Raw genomic sequence first — 17,263 nt, 5'->3', positions numbered from 1 at the left:
CACTTTTGATTGTAACATAAATTCAATGTTAATATTAATACGAATTAATTAAATTTCACTAATGTCTATTTTTTTTATAAAATACTTTTTTTTGATAATTAATTCCTAAAATACTGTTTATACTTATTTTATACTATTTCGAGTTTTGAAAAATAAAAAACAAATTAATCCGGAAAAATAATAATATTACATAAGTACATTTAATAATAAAGGCTATAAGTAATATTATTTTTAATCATAATTCAATTTTCAATGTTGTGGACAACATATTATAATAATATTATTTAATTGGATTATACATTTCTAAATTAAATCTTTTATACACAAAATTCCCCTTTTTTATCTTGTTCAAACTTAAAGTACACGAAAACTATTTAAACTTAAATTAGTTTTCAATTTACAGTTGATAAAAAAAATTAGTTAATAATCATTGTACGGTTTGTTTGTTTATTTATTTATTTATTTTTTGCTAAATTTAATAAAATTAATTTTCTTTTTGAAAAGTTAAGTTACCATTATACTATTACAATTGTATTTGAGTTACTTTACTCTTACATGATAACTTTTTTAAAATAAAATAATATTATAATTTATAGTCAACTCTGATTGTACGTTTAGAACGATTTAACGCATACGCATGTAGAGTTCATAGTATATAAGATAATATTTTTAACCATTGCAGATTTAGTAAAAGATCGTGTCGTACATATATTTTACTTAAATGGAGTTTAGCGAATATTTAAGGAAAACATTTCTTTTGGACCATGATGTATCATCTAGTAATATTATGCAAATAATATTAAATCCCACAGAAAACCGTACTGATGGTAAGTTTAATCGAAATGGTATTGTGTCCCAAGACGCCCATCGTCATCGTTTTATAGGGCTGTAGAGACCAAAAGTTGTTGATTCAAATCTGCTATGTTTGATATGTTATCGTGATTTTCCCATTAAAATTATTGCCTAGACTTACGTTATTTTGTGGCTTAACAAAATATTAACAAATACATTGACAATTATTAATGTATTATTATAGCACTAAACATATAATAATAATAATAATATATACATTGTACATACTTACAATAACACAGGAAAAAGCCAAAAGGGGCTAAGCGTTATGGTTTATTACGAGATAGCCGACAGTTTGAGCTTTTGAATGGGCACACGCTTGTATTCCTCTGACCAGTAAGATAATTAATATTTAATTTTCAACTTGAGTGACAATTATTAACAATACCAAAATAGTGGCTAAACGTCTTTTTATGGAGAGTTTACAAGTGACTTTCGTAAACATTGTGTAAACTAAGCAATAAACACACGGCGCTTTGAATATGGCCCTACTATTTGTTACTTATCACATTTTATTATATGTGTGTACAGTTAAATAACACTATTAAGACTTATAATCGCCTATTTTATTTCTTTCAGTTTACATGTAGATATTTTCTATATGAAAATCACCTATGCAATAAGTATGTTTAAACCATCATTTGTTATTTATAGTTAGTTTTAAATATTTTGTTCATAAAGAGTTATATTTGTGATTTTGTGAAACAATTATAATAATCAAGACAGTTGTTTAAATAAATGGTAATTATTTGTAATTTCGCGTGACAAATATAAATTGAAATATTTATAATAGTCCGCAACAATATATAATTTTTTGTTTTATTTGACGTATACATACGACATACAAGTTAAAATATGAAATGGACTTGTGTGGCAACTTCTTTTGTTCGGTTGTGCGCGCGTGTTTAGGGTCGTAGTTGGTGGCGGTCCCGACGTTGGTGAGTCAACGGCAACCACGATGGTAGTGGATGAGTCGGGAAAAAAGAAAAATATTGCCTTGCGAATATATACGAAGTCAGTCGGCAGGAGAAAAAAAGGGATATAATAATGATCACAGAGTCGTAACATACACACACACACACACACACATACACACATATTATATTTATATAGTCTCTGCTACGACCCGCCAACCAACGCACCTCACCCCTCCACGTTTTTTCCCCGCTCGTCGTGTCGCCGGAGTGGGTTCCTTTTTACTTTAATTTTTTGTTTATATCAGAGGCAAACTCTCGGGGGACCCGGTAGCACCGCCGTCGACCGACAAGTTCTGCCTCAACGCTTCGATTAATAAGCGAAATTGCAAGCGCGCCCCAAAACCGAACACCCGACAAGCGTCGGGTATCGCATCCGCACACCACCGCCAACGTACGCGCCGCGGGTTTGTGACATATGCAGTGTATGCGCGCGCGTGAGCGTGTGCCATGTACGATATATATTTATTCTACGTCTATATAGTATGTATAAAAATTAAGTATCCATTTCCATACACAGTGTTCAGATATTTGATTATGAATTCGCGAATACACCACAAATTCTATAGATAAACAATATGTCCAAAATGTCTATGCCACATAATCAAGATAAGCTTTTAAGCAAATATCAAAATCTATATAATAAATAATGTGAGTGCTCCACTCAAATGATTTTAGGTATTGTGTATTACTTGTAATACATACCTACCAATTTAACACTTGGATGACATGTTAGATATTTATTTTATTAAAAAAAAATGACCATTATAATTATAAAATATATTAGTTAGTAGTTACCTCTCTACTATACAAGTAATAATCATCAAGACGTGTACCAGCTAGATCATTGGTTACTGTAATAGATATGTTTAATTTCAATTCAATTATAAATCGATAATATGTATATATATATATATTATACGATAAAACACTTCTGAGACAGCCTAAATTTTGGTAACTATTGTTACCAAACAGTAATTTTATTAATAATATATTGTACTATATTAAAAAAAAAAAATTGTTTATTAATTATTGTAGTTTATTGATATGCATGTAGTATTATATAGTACTTTAAATAGCCAAACTATACATTTTAGGCACTTAAATTATTTACTAATTTTTCAATTTTGTTTAAGAATTTTATTAAAACTCGTTACCTCGAAATTTTTGAGGGCTCGAACTTTTTGCTGTCCCCCTTGAGATTCGACAAAACGAGAATCTATTGTATATCAAATTGTAAACAAATATATGTAATAAAAATAGTTTTAATAAAAAGGTGAAAAGATGCTCGAGACTTAACGACGACTATGGTACATCATTGTTTTTCGGACTCCTTGAAATAATATGCTTAGGTTCTTCCATACCACCTTAGACCAAAAGTCCAACATTTTTGACAACACCCTTGTTTTTTTTTTTCATGTGTTATCGACGTTATCGTGTGTATGAGTATAACTAGACGATAATTCGCAATACGCGAGAGGCACTCTTTATGGTACATTGCATAGGCCGTCTAATATAAACTAATATTTCTAGTACGAAAAGTAATTTTTAATAAAATCGTTGAAAGTATGTAGTGTAACTAGTGTTTTACGTCGTTTCGTGTAAACTAAGTTCGTAAAATCCGCGAGTCCGCATAAAAGTACATCGTGAACGATCGGTAACGGCGGGTCTCATAATTTCAGATTGATAAATTATAAAAACATCCAATAGTCGGCTCACCTATGTGTTAAGCGTGACAAACGGCGTTGTCCGAATGGAAAGTTTACTATATCGTCTTCCGTTTCCACGCCAACGGCGGTCATCTAATTATCGTACGGGACGACGCATTATCGTTGTGCTATACGATTTTCACCGTCCCCACTTGGCGACCATTCGCGTCGAAAATCACGCGAAGTGTATTATTATACTACAAATAATATAATATATTAACCGCCGCACGCTGTCGCAGACACCCGTGAAAAGAACGCACCAATATTATCGTAACGGTCCGTCGTACAATTATCTCGCGGTACCGCCGCACGCTGTTGGCGACAGTGAGCGGCGCATATATATATATATATATACCGGAGACGTGGTAACGCGCGATGGCCGATTACGGACGGCTCAAGTGGACCGACGACCCGCGGTGGACGAACGCCCGCAAGCGTGACGCGTGCAAGGGATTGGCGGAGGCCAGCCACCGGGACCGCGACGCCGAGTGGCTGGCTGGCGACGTGGCGACGGCCGAGCGGCTGGCCGACGCCAAGAAGGCGGCGGCCGAACTGTACGAAGCGGTCGGCGCCCGGGACGACTTGGTGAGTCGCTTGCTGCCGGACCAGCGGATCGCCGGGCGGGCCGCGTACTGTCGGATGGAGTCGGCGGCGGCTGTCGAGCGGTCGCTGAGGGAGAAACTGGTGCGCGGCCGGTACCGGTTGGACAAGTGCCGGCAACGGGTGGCCAGTAAGACGGCGCGCATGGCCTGGTTGAGGGCGAGCGTGGACGCGGCCAGGAACCCGAGGCCGGTCCGGCCGCCGAGGCGGCCGCCGGTGTTGGAGCCCGCGCTGTTGCTGGACGATAAAGTGGACGCGCTCAAGCTGGGTAACCTGCAGGCGGCCAGGGCCCGCGACATCATAGCCGACAACTCGGTCAAGAGGAACGCGCTCAACGAACAGTTGGCGGCCGACGTCCGGCAACAGGCCATCGCCGTGGTCGAGCTCCTCGCGTACGGTACGGCCGCCAAGCAAGAGGCGGCCGCGTACCACCGGGATTTTTGCCGGATGGCGGCCGAGCAAGAGCACCGCGTTCGGCGGAATGAAGCGCACAAGAGCTTCCTCGATACGAGGATATCGACGCTGGAATCTAGCAGGTTATCCCGTCTTATCCGTTGTCGGTTTCGTTTTCGTTTGTTTGTTTTTGACACCAGTTAACCGCGATTGTCAAGGTGGCGGACAATTCGATACGGAGTAGTCAAATTGTTCTCACTTGCCCGAGTCCGGTACCTGCGTTTCGCTGGTACACCGCGACTGTGACTTTTTTAACGTTCAATATCGAATCGATACACTTATTCCTTGAAAATCATTAACGTGTTTGGTGATAAGATAAAAAATAATATAAGATATCGCGCTACTAATACCCAGTGGCCACACCCGTTTGGGCGATAAGTTATTACCAAGTCTATCACCTATGAAAATGGATTATATAAATTCTTATGTGTACGTACATGCCGAACCCTACATAATGATTTTGAAGCCAGGGGCTTAGTTTTTTGCGGCGCTCTTAATTTAAATTATATTAAATTCAGTTTTTTTGTTAATTCGCTATTTTTATACTGTTTAATTTTTATGATTATATATAAACTATACCATAAGTCTACAAGTAATTATTTAAAAACTGATATAAATAAAACGTATACGACTACAACTTTTCATAATATTAATATCGACCATAAAAATTAAATATATAAATATTTGTGAATAAATGAACAGGGTTTAATTTGATCAAATGTTTTTTTTTCGATCCTTTAGCTAATTAAACTTTTTCTGATTAAATCTAAAAAATAAAGTTTGTTTTATATTTGTTTTTTTTTCTGGTGTCTTAAATTAACTAAAATTTTGAATTTTTCCTTTCCGCTCTACAATTTTAAATCAACAGGGTTAAGTATGGTTGTAAGAAAATTTACATAATTTGAATTTATGTATATAACAACATTTTTGAAGGAAATGTGTTGATAATATTTTGCATTATAAAACTTGAAAATAAACCATCTCTTCCTTTAAGTTATGTTCACTAAATTCATCTTAGTATTGATAAAAATGTCGGCAAAAGTCTCAAATAATAATTTTGAACACAATTTTACAATGACCAAAAAAGTATTACAAAAATTTTTATCGTACCTATTTACACATTCTTTTATGAAGTTCACTAACTAAACAATCAATTATAATATAATAAAAGTTTCAATTTGTAAATTTTTATTTTAGAAATATTTCAATTATTTGCTTACTTGTTTTTTCTTCTCGTCAAAATATAAAATAAAATAAAGCATTTGTTTTTATTTGAATATGTAAACAGTGTAATTGTGTAATCCCTCATATTTATCAGCTATAAAACTAGCATTGTCGTATTTTATTCTCATATTTTTTTAATTCAAGAAAATTAATCACTCCTTCAGCCACTGATATGCTAGTATGACTTAATATGATGCATATATTAAATATATGTTAATAATCGCTCAAAAATCTTTCATGACGGTATCTAATCATTACAACAAATTTATCTCAATGTGATTTGTCAAGGGTTGAAACTAAAATAACCCTGTAATACCCGCACCTAGTTTTTTATAACTGTTTAATTATTTCTACTAAAACTTCATTTCACATTAGATCAATCATATTGTATATTCGCATCGAAAAATAAAATACATTGCCAGATTAATTATTGATACGTTCATTAAAATGTTGTTTTAAGAAAAGATCATATAGTCATATCATAGTTCAAATACAATCCAAAAATAAATGTTATAGGTTTAAATAAATCACTTATTTAATCAACATTTTGGCAGCTTACTTATTGTGCTTCACCCTCCTATTTAATTGATTTTTCCACACTATTTTGGTATTTTATACATTGTTGATAGAAACTTAAATGAAACAAATATAATAAATAAAATGTATCGCAGTAATACGAGAGCACTTGCCAATCTGACTAACAAACTTATACACACATTTCACATGACACACAGTATATATGAACATTGTACGCGTTCAACAATTATTATTTGTTTGAATTCACGATTATGTACGATTTTCCAATTTTATCTTATGGAAAATTTTCTTGATTACTGATGAGTTAACAGTTTAGAATTCCGTTGCAAATGTTAAAAATATTCTGCACTTTAACAAGTGTAAACTAAAATAATTTAATGAAGCCAAATTAATATACGAAGCCCCTGATTATATCGCGTCTCGAGGCTACAGCCCTCTCTTAGGCCCTATCCCCCTAAGTAGGGCTATAAACACATAACTAGTATTCTAATGTATTTATAATAATATTAAGTTATAGTAGTAATACAGTAATAAGATGAATCGTTGGTTAAATCGTTAAGCAACGATTTTTTTTAAACATGTTGGCGAGAAAACATTCAAACGAAATTTATAGTAAAGTTGAAGGTTATCTCTTTGTTTATGATACTTCTCTCTAAATCACATTTTTGAGTAAACAGTTAGTAAAAATGTTAAAAGAAAGTAACAGATATGTACATTGTATATTTGTATTAATTTAGAGTCTTAAATTGTTTTCTTTATTTATTATTTCATCGTTTAAGTTAATAGAAGAAATAAAAATAATAAACAGATAACATAAAACAATATTATTAATTTTTAATTAATAAAATACATTTATTTTAATACATACTATCAAAATATAAATATCAGTCCTTCTAATTTGTTTATAAGAAACTTTTATGTATTTCAAGAAAATGTATTTAAAATATTATAAATTAATTTATTTGTATACTCAATATGTGCATTATAAAACATTTATAGTTCCTATTATTATTATTTTATTTTTTAATTCGTAATACTCGAAATAAGTCGAACGGTGACGCGTTATATTATAAGAATCAAGTAATACTTATCAAAAGAGATTTCCATGACATAAAAACAATTCTCACGAAATTACATAATGCGTTGCAAATAATGGAACATTCGGTTGACAAGCATTATTTTGTCATAGGGTGTTATTTCTAATGTACATATTAAATTCAAAGAAACCAAGCCGGTTTTGATGTTAAAATCGATTTTTTTATTAATTACTTAAGAACTTAATTTAACAGCAACTTACACGAATTAAATGACTCCATAAGTAAACTAATTTGCATTGAGGTAAATTTGTCGTGCATGTAAACTTATTCTACGGTTGCATGCACAATTCAAATCGATTGTGCGTATTTGTACATAGATCACGTGTTACATAGTGGATATTAAGTGTGCTAATATTGGTGAATCATAGGTATATTGAATCGATGCACTGAGTGAGGAGGTCCTATGTCCTAATCATATAATACCATAGTGGCATAATATAGCCAAACTTGAAAATAAAAATAACTTACTTTATCATTTTAAATGTTCATGTGTCCAAATGACTAGGTTGTACGTGCCATAATGAACTATATTGGTATTGGAACTATTTATTTTTACAACAATAATATTACAATTTTATGCTTGCACGTTCAGTCGATAATTAATATGCAACTTGTGTCATTATTGTCATTAAGAATTAAGGTTCACACAATACATTTAGTAAATTATTAAAATTCAATCATTTTATAAAAAGGAGAAAGATGATTTTCAATCGAATACATAATAATTCTGACGAGGAAATAGAATTCGTTACTGGAGATGCAATGTCTGTGACTGAATCTGATTTGGAATTACGTACCTCAAATAAACCAGACAACAAATACCTGACGTTGTTAAAAAATTGGATTGACACTGAAATGATAGAGAAACAGAGTTCGTCTACTAAAGAAAGTGAGCAGCCGTCTAGTACTTCCAATGTGACATATCCAAGCGATACTATTACTTCGAACTCGTATACATTTCCCGAAGAAAAGGTATGCACCTTATTCGAGCTTTTACAATACCTTACAAGTATAACCTACCTATGGTACTTTCTGTGGTTATATAATTAAATTTACCGAGTATAAATCACCACATGTTCTACTTTGCACATGTACATCATAATTGTAAAGTATTAAGTATCAAATTTTCTTAAATAGCTTAGTAAATGATTAAAATAATTGAAAAATTGTCTTGGTTCACTAAAATAGGAAGTCACAGTTTATATCACACTTATAAGCTTATATACCTATTCATATTATTCGATTATTTCTATCGTGTTAATTTTAGCAGTACTACCTGTACGTAGCTTGTAGACTTTAGAACTTATATAATTTATACATAGGGCGATTATTTTATTATTAAACATTCGTTATTTCGTCAAGTATTGACTTTTTTCATTTTTTTTTTTCAAAATATTTTGTTTAGTGCTTTTTTTAAATTATATGAAATTTTTATTTTTTCACCCTTTTATTTAATAATAAGACCACTATCAAATTTTGATTTTTAAATCAAAACCTATGTTTAAATATATTAAATTAATAGAGTTATTTTTTTATAAATTTTTACGTTAAAATTATTACTTTTTGTTAATTTTTAGTGACATATAGTTTTTCAAAGTTGGGTGGTTTTTAGTTTTATAATAATTCTCTGAAGACTAGTAGTCTGCACATAGGTAATAGACAATAATAAGAGGTACTTACATATTATTTTCATGTGCAATAAACTCGTTATCGGCTATCGACGCAGTGATGAACTTTGTAAAGAATTTGAAAAAAGTCAAAACCTTTTGAAATAATGACTGTTTAATGATAAATGAATCATTCTGTATTATATTTTATCAATTAATAGTTAACACAATTAATGTAACTTAATAACCATGTTTAAGTATAATAACATAAAAATTTGATAAGTTTCAGATAAAAATTAAATTAACAAGTTAACTGTTATGTGTACCATTTTTAGTACATCGATCGATCATTTTACTGTTCAAGGTAATTCAAAAAAGCGAATACGCCTTTCTCGCTACAAACCTAAGACTTAATGCAAAAATTATATTTTTATTTTAGTTTAATATTTGGCTATAAATTATGATTTTGTAACGAAATTGATAATTTTTTTTCCCTAATGGGATGTGAAAAAATATTTCTCTGTATTTAAATCGTATTTACGTGTACCGTGTTGGATACACATGATATTTTTTGGCAAAAACTCTAGCATACCAATTATGGTACACAAAAACTATTATTAGCAAAACAGGAGTGTATCAAAAATAGTACATGTAGCTACCCAGGTAATATATATATATATAAAAAATAACGTAGCGGTTAAACTGTTTTAATTTTACAATAATCAAAATAGTGAAAATTATATATTTTTTTGAGCAAATTCACAGTCTATTTAACTTGAATTTATTAGTTCTCACATTAATTTTTAAAAATGTTTTTTTCTAGTGTTTATAAACATTAATTTGTATCAACACCAATCATATTTAAAAAAAATATTTAAGTATTTTATACAAAATAACTAATTATATTGATAGCAAATTCAGAATTTTACATTTAATCATTTCAGTATTAATTAATGCCTTATGGTGTTGATTTTTATACAATAATATAATTGTATCTTTTCGATTGAACAAACAATGAATAAATTATGCAAATCCTGAAAACTAATTACACTTGTTGATTGTACTTGAAAAATACTCCGTCAAATTAAGTTTAGTAGACCGAAAGCAGATCCTAATTTTAATGAAAAATTAAATGACATCATAAATATACGATAACACTATTTGAAGTGATAACACACTATTTACTATTTATATTTTATGATGTATATAATACTCGCTTATGTATATTAAGTATAGGTATATTTAATACTATACGCAAAGATTATTTTTACTAAATATTACAAATATCCAATTTACTAGGTACCTCGTGCTTATTACATTTACGATTTACGTATTATAATATAAGCTAAAAATAATATTGCATTTAATTTATAATTTCGATATTCTAATGAAATATCTTTATAACTTTTTATAATATCAAGTGACTGGTGTCAAAAATATCATTTTTTTATTATTTACACTTATCGATGTAAATAATTGTGAATTGTCTATTTATTTTTAACGGAATAATATGAAATTTCAACTAATTATGATTCAAAAATTAAGTTAAACAACAATAATATAGATCCCATCGTTCTCAGGTCAACCAATATAAGTTCAAAAAACAAGCGACAAGCAGAGCAATTGAAGCTGTAGAATACGTATGTGAAACGTTAAACTTCTCAAACATAACAGAAGTACTGCATTATTTTACGTCAGTTAAAAATGTGGAAATGCGTATAAAAAAAATGATAAACATCCGAAAACATCTACTCGAGATCGCACAAGAAAGTGTGGCATCTGCGAACGAAGTGAAGGAGGAAAGCATAAATTGTTTACCAGAAGCGATTTTGCAGTTAGATGCTAATATTGAATATATCCAGCGTGAGGGTTTAGACGTCCAGAAAAAACAATTTGAGGATGTCAATAAAGATATTACAGGATACGGTATACTGTTCAATGAACTTTGGTTCCAGTTGGATAGTCTCGTGGGAAAACTCGAACGATGCCACGTAAGAATACACATTGCAAAATAATATATACTTATTATAAAGCGCACAATCGTGTTTTGTTATAAAAATAATGTATATGTACGACTATAGTTTAATAATTAAACAAATCAATTGTATCGATCAATTATTACGGTTTATAGATATTGGGACATTAGGTAGCTTTAGTATAATTTGAAATTTAACTTTTATTATTATTTTAAGATAAGTGTACCAGTTAATGAGCTCCTTATATTATAAGGTCAGTTAGACTAAACCAATTGCGCTTAAAACGCGTGGTATTTCCCAAACTTTTCTTTCTCCGGACCCTTTTGCGATAATAATAACGGTTACGGACCTTTTTATAAAAAATATAAATAAAAAACATCAATAAATAATATTAATAATTTTGTTAACTAATATGTGATATAAAATTGACTTAATTGGAAAAATAAATGAATAAATAAATAATTTTTATAATTAGTTTAATTATAAAAAAGGAATTTCAATCGTCAATGGGCGATGTTTTTTTACGATACTAAATCGGATATATTAGGATATATTTATTATGTTAAATAATTGGATTCGTAAATCGAATTTTACTTGAAATCGCCTTTTGTATGTATGTAATTTTTTCACACAAGTACGTTCTTTAAAAAAGTATCAATGGTCTTATTGTTGCTTCTGATATTTCTGGAGAGTCTTTGTCTTAGAATGTACGGTGTACATAAATTTAACCGTATATTTTCTAGTGTAATATTAGTAGTACATTGGTTTTTTTGTTTTTAAACATAATGCTTTTAATTTACGCTCACGGACCCCCTTTTGGTTTAAATACAGACCACAGTTTGGGAAACGTTTCTCTAGCGATGTAATACAATTGGTCTATCAAACCATAAGATGACCGAATGCAATAAATTGCTGGTATATAAAAGATCATTTTTTTGGTAAACTCCCATTTTTACACCAACTGTTAACGTGCATACAATTAATTGTCATTATTATTAGGTGTTTTTTTTTTCAATCGCTTCGTCTTGATATACAAATAGTATAATTATTTATGCTCCGATGAACGATATACGAAAATCGATTGTGTCGTCGTCGTCATTGTTGTTGTCCGATAAACGTAAACAGCGACTGGTGGGTATTTTGTATGTTATAGGCGTTTCCGATTTTCTTTAGAACTGCAGCTTCATACTTTTATTGTTTTTTATATTATAACGATAGTGTCGACCATTATACTTCCTACGAAACCACACCTCCCAGTCCACACACGATCGCTTTTTTTTTTTTATTGTTTACACCGCGAAAATCGGTTCATTCGGTCGAATTAGATGTGTAATGAACAACCTAGGCACCTTTTGTGTACGCGTACGGTAATGCCTCATGACTATATCATATTAATTGTTATACTATATGTATACCGACCGCTGTATCGGAGGTGGGTGGTTAGGGGTGGTTTACCGCGGTTAGGTAGGTTGCATTACCTATACAAATCAATCACCATCGCGTTCGAACCGCCTGTTATTTGTACGACATAACTACCCAGTACCTATGCGTTTTCCGTTTTGGGGGTGTGCGTCCAGTGCGCGGCTCGTACTATATAGCGTTTTTGTTTGTTTCACATTGATCGTTTAGCATGCGTACACAACACGCGTGTCATATTGTTTAGTTATGGGCCCGACAATAAGCTGCGCAATAATCGACCACGCCCCCTCATTTATCCAGACGCCGCGTGCGTGGAAACCGTTCGCGGAACGAATTATTTCGCGCGGGAGACACGTGCCGCGGCCGCAGCGCGAAAACCCATCGCCGACCGCATTATACACGGGGTATTATGGTAAGAGTCTGTTGCCATAAATACCGGGCGCAGACCGCTAATTGTTTTTTGGATTTTGATTTATCTAAACGGAGTTTTTAACGAGCCATTAATAATAACGGGTGTACAACGGGGAACGCTATCGTTATACGCGTGTATACATGGTCTGGCGGTGTGGATGTAGGCCGAGCGGGATGTCGGAGGACCGGATAATTCGTTTTAATCTCGTTTCGAATATGTATCATAATGATAATATTATCGTAAAACACGCGTAGTGCTGTACTAATAATACACTATTAGCTATCTGCATGGGTGTTGTTCGAACACAAATTATTGCGAGAAACGGCACGAGGGCTCGTTACCGTGCAAATGAAATGAATCGTGTTCGAAAATTGTTTAGTGCTTACCCATCATACGTTTTCGTCGATAACTTATTTTTTCGCAAGCAGTTTTCCAAATTCGTAATGACTCTTAAACGACTGCAACAAAATAACGTATATAAAACAACTTATAATTAGGGATGGGCCGGTTCTTAAAAAATTATCGATTCCGGTTCATGTCCGGTTCCAAAATATTCCCCTTCGGTTCTCAATATTGATTCCGATACCAATTCTATTTAAAAAAAAAAATCTTAAAATTACGAATATTAATTAATCGGTATACTGTATAATACTACAATTAACTCGCTTACGAGTTACGAGACACGGACAAACGCACTCGTGCACACGATAAAAATGGAAAAATGAAATTACGAATTACGAATGCACAAACGATATAATAAATATTAAATTCATAAATCATAATAAATAAGTTCAATAGTCATTACCGAGAAAAACATAGTTTGTATTGTTACTCTAGTAATTGGTTATCAGTCGGCTTATCAGTTATCGAATTATAACAGCGTATCATCAAAATGTGTGAACCAAGAAAAAATAAAGTACCAATACCGATAATAATATATACAATAACAAATAACTATCGGTTCATTCGGTTCTTAAAGAACCGAATGAACCGAAGCACCGAGAACCAGAACCGGCCCATCCCTACTTATAACACGATCTAATTTGTGTGATCACAAGTGTAATGTTACAAGTCACATAGAGTAGATAATTATTAATTTCAAATATGTCTATAATTAAATATATACTTTATACAGTGTGCATCAACAATATTTTTCAGTTTTATCTACTGGTAATATTTATGTCCCGCGAAAAATAATTTTGTCAAACTTTCTAGAGGAAGTTATGCCGCATGTGTTATCTCTGTCGTACAAAAGTACGAGTAAGTAAAGTAAGTGTCTCTGTCGTTTTAAAGTGAGTTTATAGCTATGTAAAATAATACAACTTTAAAATGTTCATAACTCACTTTAAAATGATAATATCAATACAAGTAGCATATGGCATTTTCTGTATAATATTCTTACCTTTAAATTTGATGATAGGTAAGTTTATTCTAATATTAAAGCTAACATCACAAAATTTGTTCTGCTGAACGCAAATTTTCTATGATTTACGTTGGTAAGACTGAGACAACACATGCGGGTATAACGTCCTCCTAAATCATAAAAATATACGATGTGTCACTATTTTATGTTTCACGGAGACTGGGTGTTTGTTATTTATTCGGTAGCTATAATACAATATTGTATTATTATAGTTCGCATGTTATAATATTATATAGTTTTCGATTTAAAGTTGTGACCAAATACATTACGTCGTACATTTTTGTCTTTTGACTAACATCGTGACAGTAAATTGTTTTAGCCTCGAGGTGAATGATTCTCAATAGGCTGTATACATAGTAGTAAAGTATGACATTATTTTAAACGCATAAGATTACCCAAAGGACCTTTCTGGGTGAATGGGCATTCAAAATGTTTATCGCACCAGATGGGGTGACGGGAATTATGTGGAGGACTATGCCGTAACGGCCGTTATGAAATAAAAAAAAAAATCCGTATCTACCAAGAAAAGTGCACATTTTGAGAAAAACAAAATCACCGTTTAATTTATCGCCTTTTATACTCGTAAACTTTAGGAACGATAAAACATGATGTTTTATTAACGTTTCAATAGCATTTCAAACAACTGTAAATAACCTAAAAAATTTTAAAAAATACGAAAACTGTTGTGTTCATATATTAAATGCTCCATAATATGGTCAAAGTTATACATTATGTGTATCAATGATCTTTAACTTTGGGATGTTACATAAAAAAAAAAAAAAATAATGAAACCAATAAAGAGAGATTTTTTTAACGTTAACTAGTAGTACAGTAAACGCCGCTTATAATACTCACTTTGAGACCAGCATGATTCACAAAATGAATCTTATAACCGAATGAATCTTATAGGCGAAGTGGAAAAAAAAATTAATTACGTATTTATACATTTTATTTTACTACACATTTTGCTTTAATTTTAATACTTTAACACATATTACATATTACATACTTATTGAATACATTTAATAATCCAGATAATCAGAACCTAACCTTACTATAATAACGATAAATGTGAACTTTTATCTGCGATAAAAATTATTAAACAACAGAAACTAGAAATATTCAACACGAATATTATTTAATTTTTCAATACCAATTTATTTCTAAATTATAACCAAAAAAATTTATTTTTTACTATTTATTTTACGAAATTTGAGTCTTATAACCGAAGTGTTGAGTCTTATGACCGATTTTTTTTTAATGTATTTTGATACGTCCGAACCGTTTCAGACGATTTTGAGTCTAATAAATGACTGAACATTGCATACGCGAGTCTTATAAGCGGCGTCTACTGTATCCCATGCACTATATAGATACTGCGAATTTTCCTAAAAAAACAAAAAGCTAGTAGGCATTATGTATATCGAATTATTTAGAGAACCGTCGAAATTGGTATTCACTGTGGGATCGTTTCGAAGGTCATCTGGAAATTTGGTCCCCTATGAAATGATATTATCGAAAGGTATGACATAAATATAAATATAGCCTGTAGTGTTAAAAAGCCTACTGTTATATATATATATAAATCGGTCCCGGGAAAATCGAGAGTAGGCGCAATATTGGAAAATAAAATTGAAGGTTGATATGTATATATATATAATAAAACAAAAACGACGTATATAATATTATAAACGTCACATTTTGCGACAAAGACGCACAGTTTCTGTGTTTCAGATATATAATACAAATATATGATAATATATTCAACCCTATACCGTTGTTATTTTAACGTTGTTTTTTAATCGTTTTTTTTTTTAACAACATGTCACTGTTTCTGCAGGTGCCAGTAGTGAGAAAATACCAACTGCACATGAAAAATCGGGACATGAATTCCGAGCCGATGATGGACGCTCAACAGATGCTGGAGGGGTTGTGCTTGCAACATTTATCTGTCACCAACGACGAATGTTCCACTATTCGCCATACCCCGACGGCCAAGTCGATCGAATCTACATCGGAAACGTCTAATGTTTTTGATAGGAATCCGGCCGTGGACGCTTGCCGGAAGTTGTCGGAGGTACTGTACACCAAAGTCAAATCGTGTATGGTGCACATTGGCAGTGTCTTCGATTCCGGTGACAAAAAACAGCTAATGGCCAGGGCATGCTTTGCTTACGACCGGCAAACCCAGATACAATGGGACGTTGCCGCCACGAAGGACCGGAAGCGCCGGGCACGAGACCGTTTACAGCTGTCGGCGGACAACGTCAAACACATGACGACTGACACTAAAACTACCGGAATAATGACTCGAATGCAGACCAAACAGCAAGCCCAAGACATCGTCCAGTGGTGCATCACGCCCAAGGACACGGATGATGCGAAGAGAACGAGAAAGCCCATATCGTTCCGGAAATCCCGAATCGTTGTGCGTGAACGTAAAAAGTTCTAATTTATATTACGTATATACACGTCAATTCAAACGCGCTACTTTACAAATACAAACCGCGGATATCTTGTAACTTTCAGTTAAAAAAAAAAAATAACTAACTAACCTCTTCCGTCGAAACATTTACCGCGTCCAGCGTACACATAATATAAATATAATTATATTTTTATGCAATTAGATGAAAAAAAAAAATATCGCAAAGTTAAATGTATTATTACGATTTTCATCAATTAAAAATATTTGTTCGTTTTATCGAAATGCCCACAATATTACACTTATAAACAAAAAACAATCGTCGAGAAGAATAGAATACTTAACATTTTAATTGTTAACAAGCAAGTTTTGAAGTTAATAATTATTTATTGATCCCGAGTAATTTTAAAGCCGTCGATTGTGTTCAAATATAATAGTATCTATTCAGAAAACATTATAGGTAATAAAAAAAAATTAGCTTTGCGTAAAGTCCAAAATATTTGTGGTTCGTTGTCAGTGTTGTGACCTCAGGTACTTGCACTGCACTGTAATGAAATC

General features: G+C 32.1%; 1 protein-coding gene across 1 annotated transcript; it reads left to right on the top strand.

Annotated features, from left to right (window-relative positions):
• Positions 1 to 3,910: 3,910 nt before the first annotated feature.
• LOC113558098 lies at positions 3,911 to 16,735 on the top strand. The gene is made up of 4 exons (XM_026963612.1): positions 3,911 to 4,671; positions 8,139 to 8,418; positions 10,634 to 11,044; positions 16,124 to 16,735. Exons 1-4 carry the CDS (start codon positions 3,911 to 3,913, stop codon positions 16,733 to 16,735), a joined length of 2,064 nt encoding a protein of 687 aa, XP_026819413.1.
• The last annotated feature ends 528 nt before the right edge of the window (positions 16,736 to 17,263 follow it).

This window comes from Rhopalosiphum maidis, chromosome 3, assembly GCF_003676215.2.
Source record: "Rhopalosiphum maidis isolate BTI-1 chromosome 3, ASM367621v3, whole genome shotgun sequence".
In the NCBI taxonomy this organism is placed as follows: Eukaryota; Metazoa; Arthropoda; class Insecta; order Hemiptera; family Aphididae; genus Rhopalosiphum; species Rhopalosiphum maidis.
This window is presented reverse-complemented; position numbering and strand designations above follow the sequence as displayed.